The 26434-nt window shown below is 37.8% G+C and overlaps 1 protein-coding gene across 5 annotated transcripts in view; it reads left to right on the plus strand.

The window, feature by feature from the left end:
- FRMPD4 (FERM and PDZ domain containing 4) overlaps window positions 1-25987 on the plus strand; it is a 407661-nt gene extending 381674 nt beyond the window's left edge. For 4 of the 5 annotated variants that reach the window (XM_026850947.1, XM_026850957.1, XM_026850967.1 and 1 more), the window contains 12 exons: window positions 3730-3834; window positions 5048-5155; window positions 8130-8261; window positions 10323-10442; window positions 11171-11307; window positions 12496-12622; window positions 14989-15078; window positions 15615-15797; window positions 19031-19169; window positions 19759-20820; window positions 21137-22408; window positions 23630-25987. In XM_026850947.1, coding sequence (XP_026706748.1) covers window positions 3730-3834; window positions 5048-5155; window positions 8130-8261; window positions 10323-10442; window positions 11171-11307; window positions 12496-12622; window positions 14989-15078; window positions 15615-15797; window positions 19031-19169; window positions 19759-20820; window positions 21137-22408; window positions 23630-24981 — 4827 coding nt within the window. In that variant the 3' untranslated portion in view covers window positions 24982-25987. Of the gene's footprint in view, window positions 1-3729; window positions 3835-5047; window positions 5156-8129; window positions 8262-10322; window positions 10443-11170; window positions 11308-12495; window positions 12623-14988; window positions 15079-15614; window positions 15798-19030; window positions 19170-19758; window positions 20821-21136; window positions 22409-23624 lie in introns of all 5 variants that reach the window. The other variant, XM_026850985.1, reaches the window with a different exon arrangement.
- The last annotated feature ends 447 nt before the right edge of the window (window positions 25988-26434 follow it).

Below are 26434 nucleotides of genomic sequence, written 5' to 3' on the forward strand. Positions count from 1 at the left end.
TACAGCTCCCTGAAAGGAGGCTGCAGAGAGCTGGGGATGAGTCTCTTGAACCAAGTAATAAGTGATAGGACAAGAGGTAATGGCCTCAAGTTGTGCCAGGGAAGGTTTAGACTAGATATATGGAAGTATTTCTTTATAGAACAGGTTGTTAAGCGTTGGAATGGGCTGCCCAGGGAGGTGGTGGAGTCCCCATCCCTGGAGGTGTTTTAAGAGTCGGGTTGACGTAGCACTGAAAGATATGGTGTAGTTGGGAACTGTCAGTGTGAAGTAAATGGTTGGACTGGATGATCTTCAAGGTCTTTTCCAATCTAGATGATTCTATGATTCTGTGATCAGCTGAATTTTCACTGAATTCTGTGTAAACAAGTAACAATTATTTAAATTCCTGATTAACTTTGAGCTTTAACAGAAAACAGTGCTTAGGTCACACAGTGTAAAGTTTGTGAGTTTTTGAAGTATTTTGACTCCTTGTGAAAATGTATCCCTCATTTTGCAAAAGTCTCTCTAATTAAGCTGGTTTTATTTGTGACAATGCAAATACTTTACTTGCAGTGATAAATGTTCCGCATTAGTTTAAACACCTCCTGCTTAAGGTCATTAGCTGAGGGTAATGGCTTCCATTTGGCTAAAAGACAGAGTATCAGAAACAAATGAACCTGTCACTCTGAGAATCATTAATTGATAGCATTCTTCGCCTACAAACCTGAAGACATTAAAATAGAATAGAGCAGCATATCATCTTGCTGATGCTTTGTCAGACAAGCAAGTTTCAACAAACGCAACTGTTTTCCTAGGTATTTGCCACACTCTTTTGAAACAGTTCCTTTCTCAAAGAGAAAATGTCAAGTGCCAAGTTGATGCAGAGGTAGAAACAATGAGATTGTGCAATTAAATGCAAAAGCTGTGCTATTACTCAAACCTTTAACCAGCAGAGAACATCCCCCAAATACCTGGCACAGCTGTTCTAGGTTTTTTTTACACCTCTGGTTTTAGTTTGAAGATTTTTAGAAAGTAATCTGCTTCCAGACTCACCCAGAATGTCTGGCAAGGGGCTGTAGTCCTGACCACGTTGTCACAGCAGAAGTGGGAAGGGAGAGAAGCCCCATGCTTTATGGCAGACCATGGTGTGCTCCCCTGGCTGTGAAATACGTACATTAAACCCCATGTGCTGGAGAAGTTTTTGAGGACCCACCTATGTTCAAATCCTTCAGTTGTGTTGGACTCCCCCACCACATTTTTGCAAGAATATAATGTAAGTGTTTATGCCCACCGCAAGTGACTGTTGAGATTGTAAAGAGGAAAAGAGAAGAGGCTGTAGAGAGCAACAGAGCCACATAGCGGTTTGCCAGATTTGCTGTATGGGAATAACCTTGCCAAAATCTGGAAGAAAATTTGGCAGTCTGCCTGCAAAGAGAGGCCAGACTGGTGACTCATCTGCAGTAACAGCAAACAACTGTAAAAAGCCTCTTCCAGCAAGAAAAGTACGTGAAAGCCACTGTTTTCGCTTTGCCCTTGCCCGGGAGAGCCAGTAGCCTACTCCCGTAGCTGTGCTGCCCCGTTGCAGTAGGAATCGACAGGTTGCAGTCAATGCCATGTACACTATCCCCTTTACACATTGCAGAAAGGAACTACATGGAGGGGAGGAAAATTAGAAAAGGCATGTGTATGTAGAATTATTTTATTAATCATGGTACTATTGTATACTGTGCCTTTCTAGGAATTCATCCCTAGGGTACAATATGTAAGCATGCTTCTTCAGTGTTTCCATGTTGTTCTTTTTTGCTGAAGTGTTTTGGGTCCCCCGCTCTAAGAGATGAACTTTTTTTTTATATATAAACCTTTCTTTCTTTCTTTCTTTCTTTCTTTCTTTCTTTCTTTCTTTCTTTCTTTCTTTCTTTCTTTCTCTTTCTTTCTTTCTTTCTTTCTTTCTTTCTTTCTTTCTTTCTTTCTTTCTTTCTTTCTTTCTTTCTTTCTTTCTTTCTTTCTTTCTTTCTTTCCTTCCTTCTTTCCTTCTTTATTTATTTCTTTCTTTCTTTTTCTCTTGTTTCAAGTCTTCTGGGGGACCTTCTGCATTTTTCAGCACTGGCTCTGGAAGCTGAGCTTGGTTTAATCATGGGATTGAGTTTTCTGTCATTTACTGTTACTGATTAAAAAGATGTATGGTCATAGCTGCTAGAGAAGAGGTAAAAGTGAAGAAGCATTCATTTTTAATTCTTAGTTCTATTTTGTGGTCCAGGAATTATCGGATGACTCTGATATTTCCTGGGAGCATGTGGCATCTTCCATTCCTTGTTCACTGGTTGATACTGAGCCTATGGTAATAGTTAGCACATTTTCAATGAGATAATAAATCAGTGGCATACAGAAGTGAGCTAGAGACTTTCCTGCTAGTTACTAGAAACAGGTCTTCTGCATCACAAGAAAACAACATATTAGGCAGTTTCAGCAGAGATCAGAGACACAAGAGCACAGGGCCTTGGACTTCTCCATCATTCCTGCAGATTGTTAGTTGAGTCAAAATTTGAGTGATGGTGACAAGACTTCCTGTGTTTACTGGGACTGCTGTCTTGCTGCACTGATAATAGGAAATTATTCAAGAACCATCATCACTGATGCCTGCACTAATTTCTCACAGGCAAACCAACATCAGTTTGTTATTATTTGTTATATTATATTGTTCTTATCAGTATCCAAAAGTAGTAAGGCCACTTCTCAGGAGGTAGAATGGATTCTGAAAATCTTAATTCACATTTTACTGAAACAAGTGGACCAAAACTTGTCCCAGAGGACCCTAGTGATTTTCAGCCAAAGCCAGAATTTCTTCCGTTGCCTGTTATGGTTATGGAGTCAGGCAGGGCCAGAAGCGCTGTGTTTGTAACTGACCTGAGAATAAAACTACCTCGCTTCTGCTGCTAAAAATGGAAATCCTATTGACTGTGAATATTTTAAAAAATAGATTTAGTCCAACTACTCAAATGGAGAGAGATGTTTTTTCCAAGGGCCAAGTACTTGATCACAGCTGATTACATTGAATAATGTAGTAGGTAAAAGTCAATTAGGGCCTAGAAGAAAACTGGGTATGTTTCTAGGCTTCTGATCCATGAAGTCCCACAAAGTGGGATTTCTGATCTTGAAGGTAAGCCTTGCACAGAGTGTGTGTAGGGAATATATTCAGGGGAAGCCTGCTGGCCCTCAGGTGCCTTTTGGTGGTTCCAACCTGTGTTTTGAAGTAGACTAATATAGTGAGATACCACTGCACCTGGAGAGCTCTCAGACACTTTTTTGGCAAAAGTGGTGTATACCTGTATCTAGTTGATCATAGATTATGAAAACATTTCCCATTCAGTGTTTGAAGAAAGGGTCGCTGGCTGGTCACTAGTTGGTGTCCATTCGTGCAGACGACTTTGGTTGACAACTGTCATTGTGGAAGCACTACAATGAATTTATATGTACATTGACAGCCCTTCTCATTGCTCCAGTCTGACAGTGAGAGAACTTTCAGTTATGTGCAGTATGCACAGTATGATTCCTTACATGCATGCATATGTGTATTACATTGGGAATCATTCTGGTTTGACCATATTTCCTTTCTTCAGTGAATGGTATAAAAAGTGTTACTGTATACATGGAGTTCCCACTGTGTGAGAAACAGGGGGAATAACTGAAAAAGGAAAGATAGGGTTTAACTTGAAATTATGTGATATATCTTGTCATCATTTTTCCTTCCAGTCTCCTAAATCAGCTTTTATTAGTGCTGCAAAAAAGGCAAGATTGAAGTCCAATCCTGTCAAAGTGCGCTTCTCAGAAGAAGTAATTATCAATGGCCAGGTGTCGGTGAGTATTCAACTATTTAATCTCAGGAAGGAGTGAGCATTTCATCCAAAGGTACGCCTCAAGGCTGGAAAGTGAGAGAATTATATGGTAGGAACAACAGTGATAGGCTTGCAAAGGAAAGGGTTTTTCTGTTCCTGAAGTTTTCTAAAGATCTGTTTTTAAAGTCTTTTGGGCCCATAATATTGTCAAAATTTGTCCGTTCTTAAAATAAAATTAAAATGCGAGTGAATGCATTTTGTGGTGATAGCAAATATATGTCTTTATAGTCTTTATAATGCTTGCTTGGGTTTTTTCCAGAGCAATTTTGTAGTAGGAAAACCCATAAACTCAAGAGAAGTAGCATCTCAGAAAAACAGATTAACGTTACCTTACAAACCTCTTTAAATTTGTTTTATCTACTCGAACTTGTTGTTTCCAGCCCTCAGGTAAAGTCAGCCTCCCTTTGAGAGGCATTGAACTCCTCCTTAAACATGAACTCCTGGCTCATTTTCATAATTTGCCAGAACATCATTCCACACTAATGTTTTTATCCACTCTCTTCCAAACATAAATTGATACTATATTTTGTCAAAAGCAATTTCTGCTTTTTTTAGAACAAAACCAAACCAAAACAAAACAAAAAACAAACCCAAAGCTTTGTTTCCCTCCCTTTTTCCTGTTTATTTTACTATCCTTGTTATGAATGGTCACAATTAAGCAGCAATATTACATGTTACTCTTCTTAAATGATGACAGATACTAGCATTTAATATCCAACTATAAAGAGAATGTAAAACATCTTGATTGTCATTCTTACTATCTGCAGTTCTAGTTTTGTAGATTGTAGACTGAAGGGTTTTTTGTAGTTTTGTAGGTTGACTACACTGAATAGCTCCCTATATTCAGAGAAACAGTAATCTGTTTTTCTGTTTTATTAAAAAGGGTTCATCTTCAGAGGTATCGTTTATTGACAGGGAAATAGCATTTAGGGAAAGAAAATACCCCAAGCCAGACATAAAATGTATGTGAACAGTCACATTTTTCCAGGAAAGAGACCTATAGAGTAATGTAATGAGCATACTAAACACTTGTAGGGCGTAGCTAATTCTGCTTTTAATTTGAGCCAACACACTCCTTTTCAGCTGTTACCTTTCCATCTGAATGATGTCCTTCTTTATAGAACAGTATTTCCATTATTACATGTTTTAATCTGATTCACTAATTTGCTTGGCAGGAAACAGTTAAGGATAATTCACTTCTTTTCATGCCAAATGTTCTGAAGGTGTATCTTGAAAATGGACAAACCAAATCTTTCCGGTTTGACTGCAGCACTTCAATAAAGGTAGGCCAGGTATACCTGGGTATGCAATGCCAAGAATGCCAGTTAAGTCTTTGTAAGACCTTCAGTAATTATAATTTACTTGGAATGCTTTAAGAACAGAATTGCTGATGTCTTCAGTTGGGGCTGGACTCATAGTTCAGAAATAATGACGTTTTGGTCCGAAGAAGTAGCATTGATATTTTTAAGGTGCCTGGAGCACATTTATAATTGTGTGATCCTATCATTTTGATATGCTGCCAAATACCAGCATGATTTGTCAGCAAAAGTCAGGAGCTAAGACGATTAAGATGTTGGTTGCTAATTGAATATCATCTAGCTTGTCATCCGGTGAACTTGGGATGGGATAGAGTTATGCTGGTGATAAATTGGTCATCTCAGGGTAATGCTCTCTGTGCTTTTCCTGACACATTTCACATATACAAATAGGGTGAAGCCCTGGCACACAACTGAGGCCACTAGGGAGTGTCTGTGACACTGTTCCATGTAGGTTCCCAAACCAGAAGTGTCATCAGTGTCTGTGAGTGATTGGAGTAGTGTAGTAAGCAGCACGGCTAGCGCTGCTGGGCTTCCTGCTATAGTCTCTCAAGCATTTTTATTTGGGTGAGCTAGTTTTAATACAGACAGGTTACCAAATGTAGTTCACCCATGCTAGTCCGCATGCTTGGGACACTGAGACAAGAGAGGTGCATGAGTGGGAATGATCAGTGAAGGCTGGGGATGCAATTTTCAGATGCACTGACAGCTTTTGTTGGTTTTAAGGGATTGTAAAGCTATGCTTGTTTGAAGAAAAGCTGCTTCTGAGCTCTCTGATTCAGCAATATGCTCAATAAGTTAGAACAGCAAGGAGAGTGATTTACTAAGGTAAATGAAGAAATTTACTCTAGTCTGAAGGCAAAACAGATACTGAAATTACACTTGAAAATAGGTTGCGCTATTTGTTTATAAATCATATGTATACATTAGACATAAATTGAGTGCAGTTAATGGATACAAGCCTCCACTCTACAGCCATGGGATGATGAATTCCTTCACTCTGTTTGAGAATTTGGTTGGGTAAAGAAATAAGAGATATGCTTCATGTAGGTAGTGAGGTCTCCATACTCTTCTAAAGCCCACGAACCCCTTTCCAGTATTTTCTTTTATGAACAAAAAAACAACCAACCTGCTCCAGGATATTCTGCCTCTGAAGACCAGTCTTTGGCCATCACATTAAATTAGTTTTCGGTAGTTCTGTCATGGGCATGTCATGTACTTTAAGACCATACATCTAATCTGAAATAATTTGCAAAGATACCCACGTGGGCTTATCAGCCTAGCTGTATTGATGTTGTAAGCCTGCTTTGACATTAGTCATTCTATTTGCAGGAATAATTTCCTTTCCATCTAATTCAGGGAATTATGTATTCTTTGCCTGCACAGCTATATATTACATATTCTTGCTCCTGTTTTTATTTATTTTCCCCATTGTGGATGGGCAGGTATGCATTGCTCCTTCTTTCCTTAAACTGACATGAAGTAGACGTGACCCAGTTGAATTTTTGCCACAGGTTTTTTTCTACTAATTCACCGCTTAACAACAAGGTTTCAACTAGTGCCTTACCCGTAGTTCTCACTTTCCTGCTGCAAGGTAGCACCTGGTCTGAATCTAAGTTATCAGATGAGAGGATAGGCTAGCAAAATATTTGGTTCAGTAATACAGTGCCTGTGTGCTTTAACATCATATTTTAAAAGGTTCAAGACAGCTAGTGGAAAACAGTGCCATTAATACCCTTCTTACAAACTTACATTTAATATTATATCTTTTCATGTTACTGTTATGCCCCTTGTCTTTGAGCATAGTTTAGGAGTATAAATAAAAGTAGATTTAATGTGTAAGCAATAAATTCAACATTAGTCAGAATAGTATAATATTAACCTCCATTATTTAAAGTGGTGGCTTGCAATCCATTAATACTGTTATATTCTTTACATTGTACAGAGTTGTCCCCCTACTCCTACATACATTTTTCATCCTTCCACCTAGTTGGTGTTGATTTTCTATAAACACACTGTAATTGATCAGTTAATCTTCCTAAATTATGTTAAAACACTTGGATAACGATTCATCATGATCTCCTTAGTAAGTCCTATCTATCTGTATACTTACGTATATCTAAAAATCGTTTGGATGGATAGAAAGATTTTAATCTTTTCATACTTTATATGAAAGTAAAGTAGGGATTGGTTGAATGTTTTAGTGGGGAGGTTTGTTTAGCTGTTATTTTAGAAACATTTGTTCTCAAATTAATTACCCTTAGACATAATCAAATGTGAAAAAAATAGTTAAAAGTCTCTAAAAATGAGGTTTGTACTATAAACTAACATGGTCTCTGAATTTAGAGCTATTGTTCTGCCACAGGTATCACCATTGTTGACTTTTCTATCATCATTCAAAACCCAGGAAGTGGATTTAAAAAAAAAAACAAACAAAAACCAAACAAAAAACAAACAACAAACCCTTACCATAAGAACAAACAAAAGCCATTCATTTAATTTTGTCACTGAACATATAAATTTGGTTTGTACTGCTTGGTGGCCCTGTCCCAACAGTAAGTTGGGAGAGAAAACCACCTCTCCTTTGTTGAAGGAGAGGTTTTATTTCCAGGGAGGCAGAGCACTATGATTTAAGGGCCACACAAGTATAATTTGCATGTTACACTGTCCAGAAGGTTGTCCATTCACAGCAATCCCATACATATATTTTTCACATGCTTGTGTGATACCATCTCAAGGATGTTTGAATATAAGTGCACCGATTTTTCACTGGGTGAACATATGTGGTGTCTTGTACACTCATGCAGAACAGGCATAAAACACAACTATCCTGCTGTTTAACATCTGGATTTCTGCCCCGTGCTGGGTGCATGGCAGTGAAGAGCTGGGTCCAAAGCACTTCATGAATTTAAGCACATTTTATAAATCTTTTGTTAATTAGGATGTCATCTTAACACTCCAAGAAAAGCTATCCATCAAGTGTATTGAACACTTTTCCCTGATGCTGGAGCAGAGGGTTGAAGGATCTGGAACGAAACTCCTTTTGCTACATGAACAGGAGACTCTAACTCAGGTTTGTGTAATATGTGAAAACAGATATTAATGAGATGGGTTAATCAGTAAATTATCCATCTTTTTTCATTACTCAAGTGAGTTAACTGCAAGATCTATAGTTTGATACAGTCTGTCAAGTAGCAATGGTATTTAGATGGGGTTCTAAGAATCAGGTTCTCACAGAAAACAGTTAAGTTTCTGTTATATAGGCATCATATTTCATTTCTTCATTGGGCCCTTAAAAAGTTTATTAAAGATCAGACTGAAAGCTAGAAAACATTTATCAAGCTTTTTTCATATTATACATGGCCTGGCTAGTATTCTCAACAGCTGGAAAATCCAGGGTAACAATTCTGAGAACCACAGTCTGACCAAATTCCTTTAAAAACCTTATTTTGATTTTCAGTTTCTATCTGATTATACAGATTTGTATCTGGGTGACAGGGAATAATACTCCTTCTGATGAAGCCAAGTTTGGCTTGTTTACACAGAAATACATTATGTCACTTCAGTGATGATGAATTGTGACCCAGAAAATGCTGGTGTGACTTTCTTCCTTAGATCAGGGAGGTGTGACTAGAAGTAAAGTTGCTTCACAGTTTCCAGCAGAGGACCCTGATTTTAGCACCTTATCATTTTGCCAAACTCTTTAGCTTGAAATTTTCCATGACATTTCTGTGTTTCAGGAGAACATTAGGATTTCTTAAATTTCACCTAAATTTAAAAAAAAAAAAAAAAAAGGATTCTCAGATGAGATGGAGAAAAAAATTTTAATTTAAATGTTTAAATGCCAGGATTCCCTTGGTCATGTAACTGGAATCTGCATGATAGTATGAAGGAGCTTAGTTTACCAGCTAACAGTCTTTCTAGCATTTTCTAACCTTTAAGCACTTGACTTTGCCATGTTAACATTCTTCTCTTGTGGGTATAAGCTACCCAGTGATTGCACAATACCCAGAAGTACTCAATACTGGCTCTCCTGGCCTAGCTGTCTCTCTTTGAAGTAATTGGTAAAATTCTCACTGAAATCAGAAGGATCAGAATAAACCAACACAGTGAGCTTTTGAAAATCCCATCCAGGGCTTTTTTTTATACATACAGAGTTTGCCTGGATACTTAGGAATGAGATCAGAGACAATGTGAGATAAACATACTTTCTGAAAATTGTTAGGGCAAGACGGAGACTTCATTGGACATTTTTAAAGGTATAGTTTTATCAATTAAAGATGTTTATTATAAAGTACACTAACTCTCTAACTGCATTAGCCTAATTAAATAAACTACATAAACTACATTAGCTCTAAGGGTGTCTTCTGTGAAGTTCCTGTAAAATCAGCAGTACTTTAATTTGCCATTATATTGTTGCTTCATTATAATATCTCATCCAATTATTTATTAGCTATGCAGTGGTCCCCTGTGAATATACCCAGATTACAGTGTTACATGCTTCACAAAGTTTTGCTGACCAACATGCAAAGTGGTCTTTTTCATTTTTCAATGTATTGGGAGAGATTTGTCTTGGTCAGAAATCATGGGGTGAGTCTTTTAATCCAGAATAACCCAGGAAAAAGACCCAATCTCTCGCAAATTGCCTAATGGATTAAAACAAGTGAAAGAAAGGGAGAATAATAGCTGCCAAACTGTGTTTCATCTATGTTCTCAGTCAGCATAAGAAACAAAACGTGACCTCTCCCCAAAAACCTTCTAGCTCTTCCCATTTATGGGTATTTTGGTCCTGCTGAAGCACAACTCAGTTTGTATTTCACTTGGATGGTTTTCATTAAGGCCTGTTTTCTCTGTCCTTTCACTCTGGTTTTGAATGAATGAATGCTGATGCTTTGAGGATGAGTTGTATTGGGCAGTCATGCCTATACGAGTCTAAACATCTTTCCACAGATGATATATATGATCATCTTATGTGAAGAACTTAATAAGGAGCTCATGGCAAGGCTCTTTGTTGTATAGAATTCTTTTTCTTGATAGTACATGGCTCTGTAGCAGGGTCACATTGCCCAAGACTACAGACTGCATTGCTTGACCAGGGTTGCCAAGCTCTAACATGATTATTGTACTGTCCTAGGTGACCCAGAGGCCAAGCTCACATAAAATGAGATGTCTTTTCAGGATTAGCTTTGTCCCAAAGGATCCCATTGATCTTTTAAGAAGAGATCCAGTTGCTTTTGAATATCTCTATGTCCAGGTAAGTGAAAGCATGGCTGTTGTTAGTGTAAAGGAGAATAAAAAGGTAGTTGCACTTAGCGCATATATATATATATATATATATATCTTCCCATAGAAAAGCATGGCTGCAGTAAATCCTGGGGTTTATTTCTGCTGCATAAAGCCAGTGAATGCACTTGGGGAATGTGCAGATCTTTATCATCTGCAAAGTCCCCTTCCTTCATAAGTCTCTCCAAATAGTAATGCTTTGATATCTTTCCAAAATATATTTGGCTTTAGAAAAGAGTGAAGCTGAAGTAATTGCTAATACTATTTCAGACAGAAATGATGTCTGAAAAGGAACTTCCAGTAAAATGGATGAGAAAACTGATGCACAAGCAATGTGGTTCTCCTGGGTATCTCACCAGGTAGAATCCTGATATCCTGATTCTAGATACACTGATACCCTCCCAGAACTCTTTGTGAAAGATTACTGTTCTCTCCAGGAAGAATGAAGAGAGCTTAGGCCAAAATGCTCATGCCTTCTGCTCTTTGGCAGAAGTACTTGTGTTCTTCAAAAGTTCCCGTTATCCTGGTGAGCACCTGACACCTCTGAGAGCAACAGCCCTACCTTCAGCATGGTCCTGCTTCTGGATTTGGGGTTACTCTTCATGCAGTGCTAAATTTAAAAAAATAAAAAAAGAAATATAATTTATTTTTAGTGCAAGATTGTTGAACTTCATGCTCCCTCTACTGGTTCTTTGGCAGAGCTGTAACGATGTGGTTCAGGAAAGATTTGGACCAGAATTGAAATACGACATTGCCCTGAGATTGGCTGCATTACAAATGTATATTGCAACTGTGACCACCAAGCAAACTCAGAAAATCTCCCTCAAATATATAGAGTAAGTTGAGAATGCAGTGTGATCTTTAAAATGAACGCTAGGAGTAACTCATAGATTCTTTAAGGTTGTTTTAGTATGTTTATATGTATGAACCATTTCTTTGTCACTGAAAACGATTCAGGTTGTTAAGAGCTGTAAATACGGGCCTCAGTCCATTTACCTTTTGGTTGTCTGTTTAGGCATGTGAAATAGCCTATAAATGTAAATAAGATTTACTCATTTGCTTTCAATGATTTAATGGTCAAATCTAAGTTTATATGGTCTGACACCTAAGGTTTTAGTTGAGATTATTATAGTAAGATTCAGATGATTTCTTGGTTCAGAACACTGTAGGGTCTTTGATTCCATTTGTAAGATTTCTTAAATACAGAAGCATCCCAGTAGCCACCTCTTTTATGTTAGGTAACAGGCATAGGTAACTACAAAGAAAAAGATTTCCAAGTGCAACTGTGCGTACATCTGCTTGGATTTAAAAAAACAAACCAAACCAAAACAAAACAAAACTGAAACCACAACCCCAAAACTTTGGTTGTTGCTTAGTTTACTTACAGAATGGAAATAATAGCTGTTGCACACTCAATCTTATAGAGATTATCCACCTTACTGAAGATCATGTTATATTGTATCCTGTTAATGAATCAGCAGAAATAATTACTTGCAAGTGAAGAGTCAATATTCTGTCAAAAGGGGTGCTTCAAGCAGAAAAGAAAATTTGGTAAAAGGGGGGGGAGTGTTTTTTTTGAGGGGGAAAAAAACCCACAAAATATAACTGACAAAGACAGTGGCTGGCTGGTTTACATGTTCTAAAAAAAGCCTATAAAATAAAATTAAATCTGACATTATGTTGTTAAATCTTCTGAGATTTTAATTCTGAAATGGCACTTGCCTATATAATTAAGTGATGTTTAACAATACAGCATAAACTTTAAACATAAAAACTTAGAACTACTTTTCTGAATGGCACAATGGAAGAGATGGCAGGGATAGAAGAGAGATTATATATAATTTTAAAGCATCTTTTTCATAAGTAATACATATTTTGAATATAGAAAATAGTGGTTTGCAAAACTCTGGACATGATCAACTCTCCTTGTTTCAGGTGTTCATTCACATGGCATCATAGTCACAAGTCTTTAGATAAATAATCATCACAGGAATGTGAAATTAAATATATGCCTTTTATTGCAGAAAAGAATGGGGATTAGAGACATTTCTTCCATCTGCTGTGCTGCAAAGCATGAAAGAAAAGAACATAAAGAAAGCACTTTCACACCTTGTCAAAGCAAATCAAAACCTAGTTCCTCCGGGTAAAAAGGTATTACATTTGCATCTTAATGGAAAATATGTTTTAAAGAACAGAAAAGGTGGTGTGCATGGGAAACATTTAAAGTTAATCCTTTGGAGAAACACCTAGCCATTATATTTTCAGAGATTTGACTTTTGGTGCTCGGTACAACATAGCCAAGAACAATTAAAAGTAATTAATTATACCCCAACTAAACTATCTTCTTATCTTGAGAATGCCAGAAAACTGGTTATTAATAATTCATGTATGATAAAGATATTTTTTTTTTTATTCATTTAGTGCTTTCTATTAATGGCAGACTTGTTAAGAAAGTTATTGTTCTCTCTGGTGCTCTCATCTGAACCACATTAACCTATGGGCCTGACATATATGCTGTTTTTCAGGGTTGTTTTCCATTATTCTGTAGATAGAGACCTTTTGCTGGCCAAGATCTAACTGAATAGATGATGGTTCTTACAGTAAATGACCCTCTTTGCTATTGTAAAATGTTTTTCTTAGCACTAAGCTATCACTTCAGCTGAAAAAAATATGTAGCAAAAATGTCTCTGAGAAATGCCTTTGTTACATGCATACAGCTGAGGCTGGTTTTGGACACCATAATGAGGTTTCTTTATGTGAGTCATCTAGTCTCTCTTTGTAGTCAATGGAGAGAAATAGGCACTTCTAGGGAGCGTTTCATCCCATCCCACCTTAGGAACCAAAAATAGGTCAGATGGCTTGTGTCCTAGAAATGCCTATTTCTCGCTGGACTATAAAAAGAGCCTAAGAGTTACTAGTTGAGACATAAAACGGGTTGAATCCTGCTTCATGACACTTTGTTTCTAAACAGAAAAACTCCAAAACAACGTGGTGCCTGAGCTAAGGTTCATTGGGATCAGCAGAAATCTTTCTTGGAGGTTTCAGATCACACCATGGCTGTGGACATAGCTCTGTGTGTTTGACTTGCGATGCTCAGGAAGAAACACCACCTTTTTGACTGAAGCACTGCATGTCTCCTGTACTGTTGAAGCTAAAGCTAAATAACACCAATTGCTTATTGTTTTTCCTGGTACTGTAATTTGGGGCTTATTTTGGAAGCCATCACTGCTACAGGCCTTGCAGGGGCTGACAGTGTCATACAGTATCAGTTCTTTGTCAGAAGAAAGAGGTTGCAACAGTCCCTTCCTGCAGCAAGCAGACTTTGTTGGTTTTGCTTCATTCTTTTCGATTTGAGCTTTAGAAATAAGTTGTGTGCCCACCTGCTTTTTTAGCACGTGGGTCTCAGAAACAAAGCATCTGAGCTCGTCATCACCTTCTGTCTCACTTGTAGGTACTAACACAGGAACTGCTTTCTTTCTGGGGTTTTCTCTCCCTCTGCATGAAGGGAAGCCTGTCATTCTCAGGAACTCCCATTTTTTACAACCCCTGTGTATTTCTCCACCAAGTGAACACCTGCTGAAGGGAAGGGGAAGGCTTTACCAATAGTTGCTCTGCTTTGGATCTATTTCCTCATTGGTGTCTACAAAAATCTTAGGATAGGCGTTCTTAAAAGTTCAAAATGAAATAAGGTTTTGAATTAGAAATCTAGTGGCTGAAATGAGAATAGCAAGTGAGATGAGTTTGTTTTATCTTATCTTGTAGAAGTTCAGATGTAAGGAGTTACACCACGGAGGTATAGAGTTTGGGTCCAGACTCTTTGGGTGAAATGAACTGTTTCTTGTTTCCATTCACTCTCATAAAATATTTCCAAGTTGTTTCTTTTTAAGTAGGTAGTTTAAGCTCAGAAGAGAAAAAAAGGAGATAAATTATGACATATATTTTATGATATGATCGTATGTATTGATGTACTGTATTTAGCTTTCAGATTTATTCTCTGCTAAATATAGTGGAAGTTTTATTTTAAAAAATAAGAAAAGCAGTAATGAGGTGGAATAATATGCCATATGCCACAAGTACCTAGCAAACTGTAATACACATAGCTGACAAAAGCAAATTCTTTGTTCTCTTTCTCTGTATAGGTACATAAATGTTTAAGAACGGATGGTGATTATGAATGGAAAGCTGCTGTCTAGCCTTGAAATCCCTTAATGAACAGATGTTTAATCTGAGTAGTTTAACATTTTTGCTTCATCTGAGCAGTTACGATGTTCTTGCAGTGCTCTGATCTGCCCATACCCATATCTGTCCTCAGTGCGTTTTGACTAAACAAGCCAGATCTTAAGAATGAAACTCTATCTCGCCATATGAAACTCAAGTATCCAATCATTTAATTTCAGGCTCTGAAGAGTTGTTATTGTAGTCCATTCTCCTTAGACTACATAAATACATTTTCTTTCTGAATTTGGTAATGTGTTGATTTTCACCACTACCTCTTATCCCCGTTTCTTCCTCCTCAGCTATCTGCTCTGCAAGCCAAGGTGCATTATCTAAAGTTCCTCAGCGATCTACGTTTATATGGAGGGCGTGTTTTCAAGGCAACACTAGTGGTAATATTTCTCTTGAAATAGTCTCTCTCTTCTCTTGATTTTTTTATCCGAATGCCTTTTTGCAAAAGCTGGACCATATAATTTTCTTCAGAAGTTTATGTTCTATTCATACACTTTAAAAGCCATTGTTAATTGAACCTAATCACTTTTATTTTCATCTTGAAAAATAACATTCATGTTATATTTTGAATTTTATTGGGGATTTGGAGATAGGTAGCACCTTTTTGGCAAATCCAACTAACTGTACATTTTCTTTTAACAGAAACAGTCCATCCATCCATCTGTCTGTCCATCCAACTGTCCATCTAAAAATTAAGAGTATAGTCAATATACAGCAGCAGATTCCTTTTTGATTTTAATTATTAATCAAGTTTCTCTTGTATATCATATCTTCTCAGAAAAACATAAAAATCTTTAGTGTAGGAATGCCATACAAATGTAGCTCCATGAAAATGAAAGAAGGCAATGGTGTTTTCTGTCACTATGCAGTACCTATCATATTTTTTATTTTTCCCTTTTTTCTTTTTCTGCTAAAGCAGGGAGAAAAGCGTTCAGAAGTTACTCTGTTAGTAGGGCCACGGTACGGAATCAGTCATGTTATAAACACTAAAACAAACCTGGTGGCTCTCCTGGCAGACTTCAGCCACGTGAACAGGATTGAGATGTTTACAGAAGATGAAAGCAGTGTTAGAGTTGAGCTCCATGTCTTAGATGTAAAAGTAAGTTTGTTCTTTATTTATATTGCTATAACATCTTTAGATAATGTTTTTGTCTTTAATTGAGTATTTGATCAAGCTATACTGTTCTGAACATTTTCATGACAATAATATTCTGAGGGTGGATTTTTAGCTCTTTTTTGGTCAGAGTGCATGTAGGGCATTTGAGGGGCCTGTGGTGTACCAGACTGGTGCTTTGCAAAGCTTTTACTCTGATTTTTCTCGTCTGACCCCAAGCAACTTGCTTTGTTGTTGTCTTCCTTGATTTCCGTGGTGAGGAGAGGTGATGATGAATTTGGCCTTTTGAAGCTCTTTGAGCCCCTAGAAGCTCCTTCTAGTGTAACAGACAATATTATTACCATTAGCGAATCACCAGCTACATCAGAAAGTATCCCCTGTAGTCCACTGTTTTATTTGTTTAAGTTTGCTGAAACTGCATAGTGGTTACCAGTGAAATAAACTGTAAAAAGACAAGGGTTTTTTTCTTAGCCCTTATAATTCCAGTGCAGTGCTTTGCCCTACATAATATATTCACAGATGCTCTTCATCTACCTATAGTCATTTAATTTCTCTTAAATCCCACTTAACACTTTGCATCTGTGGCATCTAGTGGCAATGAGTGGAGTTTTATATATTATATTGTCCTGGTTCTTGGTGTGGTTTCTGTTTGGTTCTGAAGTGAAATGCTTCAGAGACTGTCTAGAGCATTAATCAGTATAATCAGAGACTAAAGGAAAAGTTCTCATTATACTTGAAACTTAAATATTCCATTGAAATAAATAGAGCCTAACAGTTCTTTTTGCTTACCCAGCTATACACAAAAGCCATACACAAGGAATATTTTACTAAGCTTTTGCTTTGAATGCTTTAGGCTTATTGACCTGGAACTGTTTCTCTATATTTAAGTTAATGAGCAAAACATTGCTGTAAATTAATCTAGATGCTCTTTGACAGCACTTAAGAGAAATGTACAGGCTGGCAAACACAACATCTCTTTTACCTTACTTAGTAACTATAACATCTGAGGATCTCGGGCTACTTTACCTGCATTACTGTGCTAAACTCATAGCCCTCTTGTGAGAAAGCTGTTATCACCTTTTTCCAGATGGAGAAAGTAATATATAAATTAAATCCTTCCCATCTGCTCATATGCAAAATGCAGCACTGTATGCCATAGCATTATATATTTCCATAGTATGATGTTTTATATTATAATTCTGTTACTGCCTTATGGCAAACTATGTATATCCCCATCTCCTTGCATTTCAACATGCACGATCTTAAACCCAGAGAGAGTGCCCTAACATTGAAATTATGATTTCTAAGAGACTCTGGATGGAATGTAACAAAAAATTGCCTCTCTGTGGGATACAAGTAGGGGTTGTCACTGTGTCCTGGTGGAGGAGATGCAGGCACACACAGGTGGGTATTCTCAACTGATGTTTTCATCCCTTGGCATACTCTAAGGTAGCAGGTTCGTATATCCAGATTCTGAATATACCAATTTATGTCATGTATGCTAATATTTTCTTAATGAATAAATGAATAAACAGTTTGGATTTTTATTTTATTTTTTGTTCCTTTTAATGTCTTTTCAAGAATGTATCGCTTGGCAGAAGCAGGCAATAAAAATTTAGCTGTCACGGGACTACTGTTCAACAGATCAACAGTAGTTCACAGCACTGTTTTCAGCAGTCAGATTTCTGTTGGAGATCATCCATTTCTGTCAATCACTGCAGAATATTTGAGATGAACATAGCATTTCAAATGTTAGTTTTTAGTAGTCACTCAAAAGAGCAGAGATTAATTAGCCCATTGTAGGTTTAATAATTTATAGTTAACCTTTATAGCTATAGTTGAATGCTTTGAAATAAGCCTGTATTGAATAGAAGCTCAAACTATAGCACCAAATACTTTAAGAAAAAAAAAGCACAAATTTTTCCACGTTGCTGAAAACTGTTTATACATTCCAGGGACAGGGAATATTTTGGCCTAAAATGCTGCATCGCAGGCATTTTAAAAATTATCAGACCTGTTGTGGACTTGGTAGTAAACTGTGATCATCAGTTATATTTTGGCCACAGCCTTCATGAGAATCAGTTGTCTTGTAACTAGTCAAGGGTTGAGTAAGTTGGAGAGCCATCCTTGTTGCATGTAATGTTGCTCCAGGTACAAATGATACAGGTGCCTGCATCTGTCTTGTGACAGTGGGCTCTGCATGCTAAATTATGATAAATTGTCACAAATGTCCCATAGTTATGAGTTACCACAAACAGTGAATGATAAGATGGGTTTTCTACAGTGTAATTTCTATCCATGTATCATAGTAAGGGCTTCATTTTTATTTCTTGTCTAGGTATTGTAGAGGCTAGCCACCTTAAAATATATTTGAGAAGAGCAACTTTTGGTGTTAAAAGCAACAGAGCCACGAACTAAAGTTTCAGGCAAAGAAATTTATATATTGTGGCAAAAGAAAAGGGAATTAAAGAAAGTATGTTTCACATGCATGTGTCAGGTTCAATGCTAACTAGCCTGGCAGCCATAGTTTTTCAAAGCTCTGAGGTCTCTGAGTTTGTTTTCTTTGCTGACCTCCCTTCTGAGGATCTTTCTCCATTTTCTTTGTTTATCTGCTTTTTTTTTCATCGCTTGTCTTTTCAGTAATGGCAGGCCACAAACACTGAATTCTTTTAAGCTGTTATTGTAATATTCGGTGTCACTGTTGTGTAATGATAGCTTTAACATCACTACAGTATTTTCTGAACCCGAACTTTTCCTGACTCTGTTGCCTGTATCTTGCTTCTTTATATGTGCTTAGGACACTTCATTTTCTGGGAAGCTGCAGATTCCTACACTACTGCAACACTGCAGCAACTAATGTACCGGGTTGTTAGCCCTTGGCAGTTGCAGAGTAACTGTAAACAGTGCTTTGGCGAGAATAATGTATCTATGCATGAAAAAGATGAAGCAAGAGTCTCTAAATGGTTAGCTTCATTGAGAAAGAGAGCAAAATCAGCTGTTAAAATGTCCAGTTGGACTTCTACCTTACTGCAACTCCGGTGTTTTCTAGATGTTTGATACTGTTTGATATTGGTACTGAGGAAAATAAGTTCTTGTGTGTATTTTTCAGTGTGATGTTTGTGATGTAAATCCTTTTGCTTCCATGTAGTAGCATTGTCAGCAGATAAACAGATTGAGGAGGAACAGCCTTAACCAAGACTTGGTTGTGTTCTTCTTAGCCTATTACTCTACTGATGGAGTCATCAGATGCAATGAATCTTGCTTGCCTAACAGCTGGATACTATAGACTGCTGGTTGACTCAAGGCGCTCAATATTTAACATGGCCAACAAGAAAAATACAGGGAGCCGAGAAACAGGTATTCATTGCACAGTATGTTAACGACGGTCCAATGTATAAAGCAGAAGCCAGCTTAAGACAGTGCACCTCCAGATAAATACGAAGGTGTGCCAAATGGGGTCTGATTGCTGGTTCAGACCTAGCACCACAGTAGATCGGTTCAGCTTTATAATGTTCTAATGGTCAGCCTATGATAGCATCTTAATCATAAAATAAACCAGGAGATTAATTTCTTTCATACTGTAGTGAAACAGATGCATACCATCTGAGCATTATTATTTTATATGCATATATCTTCTGTAAGAATACATACGGTGTTGGAGAAACCAGCTGAAGATTTGGTTTTGTGTTACTATTCCTGGAGTAGCATTTGTACCTGGCTGAGGTTTAGTTTTGTGCTAAAGTACAAAAGTACCAGTTAAACTTTAGGTCATTAAATCAACAGTTATTTAACTTAGATCAGAGGTGAGTTTAAAAGTGCTTTTCTGAAGTGTTTAATGACTCAGATGTCCTACCGGAGTTTTTATTGCTCAGAAAGTTATTGTTTAAAAATTACATGAGTTTGCTCTCTGATTTCACAATGTTGGTTTTATTTCACCATGCTATAGGAACTGAAAATAGAGGGAAGCATAATCTCCTTGCTTCTGAGTGGAATTGTATACCAAAAACTGCCACCTTCCTGGCTGAAGGAGATCAGGAGACTCAAATGTCCTTTGCTGATCCAAAACAGAAGACTATAGATGTTTCTGAAAGTCTGTTATGTCCAAAGGAACACAGACATCTGTACATAGAAAACACTTATAATTCGGGTGGATTTGATCAGCATCTGGCCAAGCAAAGTGACCCCACTGAAGCAGAAGAAAGCAGAAATTTTAATCAGCCTTCGCTGTTGTCACTCTCAGGTTTGGAATCTAACAAGAAAGCACAGGATTCCCCCAGGGGAGCAAAGGTTTCCTTTATATTTGGAGATCACAATTTGGATGGTATCAATCCCCAGACTCTTGGCTATGAAAGGCTTTTGGATGAAAGTCCAGAAGTACTAGAAAAACAAAGAGCCATTTATATTAGTAATGCCAATGACATTAAAGGCCTGGAGTTGTCGCCAGATGCTGAAAGCATTCAGTTTGCTACAAATTCTGTTTACGCAACTATAAACGATGGTAAAATATTTGGAGCTGCAGAAGGGATAGAAGAGCCTTTGCTGCATGATATTTGTTATGCAGAAAATACAGATGATGCTGAAGATGAAGATGAAGTAAGCTGTGAAGAAGACATTATGGTAGGAGAAATCAATAGGCCTGCTCTACTCAGCCTTTCTGGTTCTAGTGATGACATTATTGATTTAACTTCACTTCCACCTCCAGAAGGTGATGATAATGAAGATGATTTCCTATTGCATACCTTAAACATGGCCATTGCTGCTCCTCCACCTGGCTTCAGGGACAGTTCAGATGAAGAAGACTCTCAGAATCAAGCAACGCAGCCTAGAGACAACAAGGAGCAAGCCAGTAATCTAGGCAATGATGACATTCCAGTGTCGCTTATCGATGCTGTCCCTACTAATACAGAGGGGAAGTGTGAGAAGGGACTAGATGATGCTGTAGTCTCTACACTTCAAGCACTAGAAGCTTTGGCTGCTTCAGAGGAACAGCAGACGAATGACAATTCAGGTTCTTTCGCCATAGTTACATTTATTCATTGAAAATCATTTCATCTCATCCATTTAGCTTTGGAAATACTCCCATTTCATGAGGGTTTGGGTTTTTTTTGGTCTTCCTTTTTTTTTTGCCATCATTTTGCATACATCATATTCTGTATTATTTAATGGAACTACCATTATGTTATTAAACTACCTGTCCTGGGAACTGTGCAATAAAGTCAGAGTATTCTTACAAAGCATATTTTTGTCTCTAACACACCCCCTTTGCTTATCCAGGTGCTTCAGCTGCTGTCATTTAATTGACTCTTATTTTTTGTGGCTTGCAGGTGTAGCTATCCTGCGAGCATATAGCCCTGAGTCATCTTCAGATTCTGGCAATGAAACAAATTCCTCTGAAATGACTGAAAGCTCTGAACTAGCCGCAGCACAGAAACAGTCGGAAAACACTGCACGTATGTTTTTGACCACAAGTGAAGGCTACCAACCTCTTGTGGAAGAGCAGACTGAATTTCCCATTGCTAAGAATCAGGCTGGAGGGCCAGGCATGAAGCCCTCACAGCCTTTGTCTGGTCGTCAGGCTGCAGAGCTACAGTCAAAAGTTGTGCCTTCAAAGCAGATTCTTCATTCAGATAACATGGAAATGGAGCCAGAGACCATGGAAACAAAATCTGTCACTGATTATTTTAGCAAATTGCACATGGGATCCTTGGTATATTCTTGCACTAGTAAAAGGAAAAATAAGATGACAGACAGCGAAGTAAAAGCACCCTCTGATGGCAATGCTACTGTGAAAAAGCAACAGGGATCTAAAAAAGCAGAGACTGATGAAGATCTGAAAGCTAAATTTGGAACTCTTTCAGCAAGAGACGGTCAACGCCTAAGCACTTTTAATGTGGAGAGAACTGCCTTTCGCCAAAGATGGTATGCTGCCGATGATGGGGCAGCAGATAAGCCAAGCCCAGAAACAGTGAATGGGAAGACTTTTCCAAGAGTTCCTGTCCTTGGTAAAACAGAAACTGACTGTAAGGATGAAGTGGATCCTGAGATGGATCAGGATGATACCTCGGGTCTTAGCCAAGGTGAAAACTTTCTGTCAGATATGACTCCCGTGTCTTCAGCCAAAGACCTAAATGACGCAGAAGATACTGATTTAACTGCAGATGACCATCCTTCAAAGCTTCCAGAAGCTGAGCAGAGCGTAGCTAGACTTTGTGAATATCACTTGGCTAAGCGCATGTCATCTCTGCAAAGTGAAGGCCATTTCTCACTGCAAAGCTCTCAGTGCTCTTCAGTGGATGCAGGATGCAGCACAGGCAGTAGCACGTGTGCTACCCCCATTGAATCTCCTCTTTGTACCTCTGATGTTAAGCACATTATCTCTGACCCAACGATGAAGGGCATTGCCTATATTCCAGCAGATGAAAGAGCTGCCATTCTTCCAAACCATGGAACGACATACAAGGACCTGCACCAGCAGCCCGAAGCTGTGTGTCACAGAATGACAGTGCCAGTCGTGCATTCAGCAATTAATGCTGAACCACTTTTTGGCACTTTGAGAGAAGGATGTCATCGGATCCCCAAGATAAAAGAAACTACAGGTACAGCAGTAATAAAGCGTTTCTTATGTGGGTTTTTAAAGCTACATGTTAACATTGAGGACTAGGTGAGACATTTGCATTATCTTTGCCTGAAACTACATCACCAAGCTGTAACAGGCAGTGGGATTAGATCTTCAGTGTATCTATTAATTTTACCTGTACATGTTGAGATATTCTTATGAGCTGCTTACAAAGATCAATTGTTTTTAAAACCTTTCATTACAGTTAAAAATACTGGGTGGAGCACTGATGGAGAGGCCTCTCTTCCACTCTTTGGAAGCCTCTCCAAAATTCATAGTCACTTGAGTTCCAGGATATTTGTTAGATTATAAAATGACTTCACAAGGTATATTAATGTGGGAGAGAAAAACCTGTGATTCATTTATTATGTATCTTATATGCTATTTTAGCAGTTGTCAAAAGCATGCCAGTATGAATAAAAAGCTCTAAATGTAAGGATGAGAAAATGTCTCTACCTTATTAAGCATGTATTTACTTCACCATCTGACAGCAGGTGTTTCTGTAAAGAATAATTTACATATAGAAATATTACTGCATTTTTAAGTTCCAGTTTCAAGAGATTTAATGAAATTGCTGTTATTAAAAAAAATGCACAGTTTTTTTGGAGATAGCATTGTAAATTCTTTCAGTTGGGTTTTAAATGTTTTCCTCTTCCTGGGTTGCAACCCACATGTAGCAGTAGTGCGTGAATGCATGAAAATCTGGAAGTGGAACAGACTAGCAGCTAGAATGAGAAATGTTATTTCTCTGCAAAAAAAAACCCTACATAATCAAACGAAAATTACCATGAAAGTGTCTTTCCATACCCTCTCAGGTGCTAAAGAGGATATTTCATTCTGAAAATATTCATCTAGTTAGTTAATAGAAAACATGCAATCCATATATTGGGTGAGATTTAGGATGTTTTATAGATGATTTTCTATTCCTTTTTTTAAATAAGTCTGCTTTAGTGAAATGAACAATTAACTATTCATAAGGTATAACTTCTTGATAGATTTTGAGAGGCATTTTAGAGAAATACAAAAGACATGAGGAACTAGCAGTGAATGTTTTGTGAAATATTTTGAGGATTGGAGACCACAGGGAAATACCAGGAATCCATTTGTCCTGACTGTTAAAGATATTTAAAAGTTCAGTCTCTGAATATTATCAGGGTGATGCTTAATTGTTCTGTCTGCTCTTCTACTACCCCTAGTGTAGCTTTCACAGAGCCTGAAAAGGGAAGACAAGGAGGCGTGCCTACAGCTTTTCCTAGACAGCCTCTAGCTGACTCCATCATGCTATCATCCATGCTATCAGAATCAAAGGTGCCAAGTCAAAATGAAGACTCTTGTGACATTCCCAAAGTAAATCAGGCTTGTGGGGCAACAGTTAGTTTACGGCCATATGACATGATAGGAGGAAGCCTCAGGATGCCGAACAACAGGAAAGTGCTGAGACGCAGCAGCAGCATCATTGGAGGATCTGCAGACATTGAGATGCTGTTTGAAAAGAAGGCAGCCGCAGCCGGCTTGAAATGCCTGGACATCACCCGAAGGGACGAATCCAAATTGGAGAGAAGGGTGGAACTCTCCCTGGGCAAAAAGCTGTCAAAAAGTTATTCCCAGAGTTGTGTGTATGTCAGCACTGATAGGAAGGACAGTAAGAGGTGTTCGGGCACAGGTGCCAGTCAGAAGGACTCCAAGCAGTGTCGAACGTTGCCCTTGCGGAAGCTGGACACCAGCACCTGGAGATGCCGTGGCCCCTTTAGCTATTGTTTCCTAAGCAGAGGAAACGATGACAACGATGATGAAGATGACCGAGACAGTCATCAGGTCTCATGTCTCTTTGAACCACAGATCCCTCGTGAGCTCGCAGAACCAGTTGTTCAGTCGTTTTCCAGTGAAAATGAGCAGAAAGTCTTGGAGTCCCCGAAAGCTGCTGAGCCCCCGCAAGGTGAGGCAGTCAGTGTGCACAAGAAGAGCAGTGCTGACGTCCAAGGTGGCCAAATTGATGTGAATCTCAACGATATGGCCTTTGATGCACGAATCACACGAATAAATGTGATGAAAGAGAAGACATATGCAATGCCTGATGGATTTATTGCAGCACAAAAGGATGCCAATGAGCTACTCTCACTGGTCCGAGCAAGTGTGGGCAAGAGAGAAGTATTACATCCAGAAACATATGACCTTAAACTTTCTAAGTACAAACAACTGTTATCTATGGAATCGAGACAGTTGGGAAGTGCCTGCAGGAAAATGGCCATGGCTGATAAAAGCCCTGAGGAAATGCTTTTAGCTATGACTTCCAGCTTTCAAGTACTCTGTTGCTTAACAGAAGCCTGCATGCGTTTAGTTAAAGTCATGAACTCTGAAACACAGCAGCAGGAAATTATAGCTAAGATAGATGAGGTTGTAATAAACTACATTTGTCTTCTGAAGGCTGCAGAAGCAGTGTCAGGCAAGACCTCCAGTGATCCTAGCATTAAACTCTTGGCTCGACATTCGACTACCATGGCCGCTATTGTAAGCACACTAACACGTTCTCTTAAAATGCTTTTAAACAAATAAAATACAAAAGTCACTTCATAATCTACCTTTGCAAAGCCATACATAAAAAAACTTTTATTTACTGTATGTGTATGAACTAATGTAACAAACAGCTTTCTCTGTATATTTTGTTATTTTATATAAAATAGGTATGAGATTAAGAAAAAGTTAAAATGCTGAACACTGACAAAAGTAATGACCAGATCTGTCCTTCAGTTTATACAAAAACAAAGGCCAAAAAAAACCTCTCCCCAAGACCAGAAAAACAAAGAAAAAAAAAAAAAAAACCAACAACATATAGGAGCAAAGTGATGTTTGGCTTTTTTTCATATAGTCAAATTTATGGTTGTATGAAGTGAACTTTCAAAGCCTGTTATGTTAATTAAGTTGTTTTCTGTTTCATCCAAGTTTTCACTTGGAGAATGCTCCATGTTTAGAAATGAGAAATTAAATCATAATGTATATAACATAATATTTAATGTTTTAAAATTATAATTTTTAAGCATTGAAAATAGCAAAAAGACATTTAAAATCCAAAAGACTATTATAACTTACTAGAGAATATATATAAAATAAATGACTCTTTTGTTCATATGGCCTGAATTACCTGATTCTTCTTTCCTAGGAAATTCTGTATTTAAAAAAAGTATTGAAAATACCAACTTCAGAGGGTATCTGTTGTACTGAAACGTTAGTGTTGGCATTTTAGACAGTGAAGGTAACTGTGGAAGACTGAGGACACAGAAACCAGAATGGTGGTGGTGGTGTTCTCTCTGAAATGGAAGGTTAATGCCATGCTGGTCAGACCAGAATGGGCAGGTCTACACGCTCCTTTCCCTGGTAAGTGGGAGAGACGACCATTAGGAAATTCCTGTGCTGTTTACTGTTTCAACATATATCTATGGTGCATCTGAACAACATGAACTGCATCTATTTTGTTAAATATTTTATACTTCATATTTTATGATTCTGAATGTTTAACTGTAAATAAGTTAGAAATAAAATGAAGTTTTCAGAATACAATTAATATCTCTGAAATATTTCCAGCTAGAGACAGTTCTCTAATTGATGACAAAGGCAATTTGTGTATAATCTCTCCCATCTGAACCTTTCTGGAAAACATTTTGTAGTCTTGTGTTTGAGAGACAGCCAAAGCAAAAGCTTCACCTGGCAAATAGACCTTCACAAGAGCATCTGTTAAACTTTTCAGTCACCAAGGAGCAGCAGCCCTTGTGGAAAGTGCATAATACCATTCTACAAACTGATGTTTCTCATAATGTCACATGCATAATATAACAACTCTGTTTTGAAAACTTACCCATTCAGTTGAAGCACAGGTGAAGCTTTCTGTGTTGAACTAGAAACATTAAATCACCACAGTCAAGTTTTACCAAGGAATTATTTTCTTGCATAGAGTGATGCACTTCACTATGAAACCAAGACATGCTTTTTCCTGCAAATGCAGAGAAACATC

Source organism: Athene cunicularia (genome assembly GCF_003259725.1).
Source record: "Athene cunicularia isolate RWA chromosome 1 unlocalized genomic scaffold, athCun1 chr1_part1, whole genome shotgun sequence".
In the NCBI taxonomy this organism is placed as follows: Eukaryota; Metazoa; Chordata; class Aves; order Strigiformes; family Strigidae; genus Athene; species Athene cunicularia.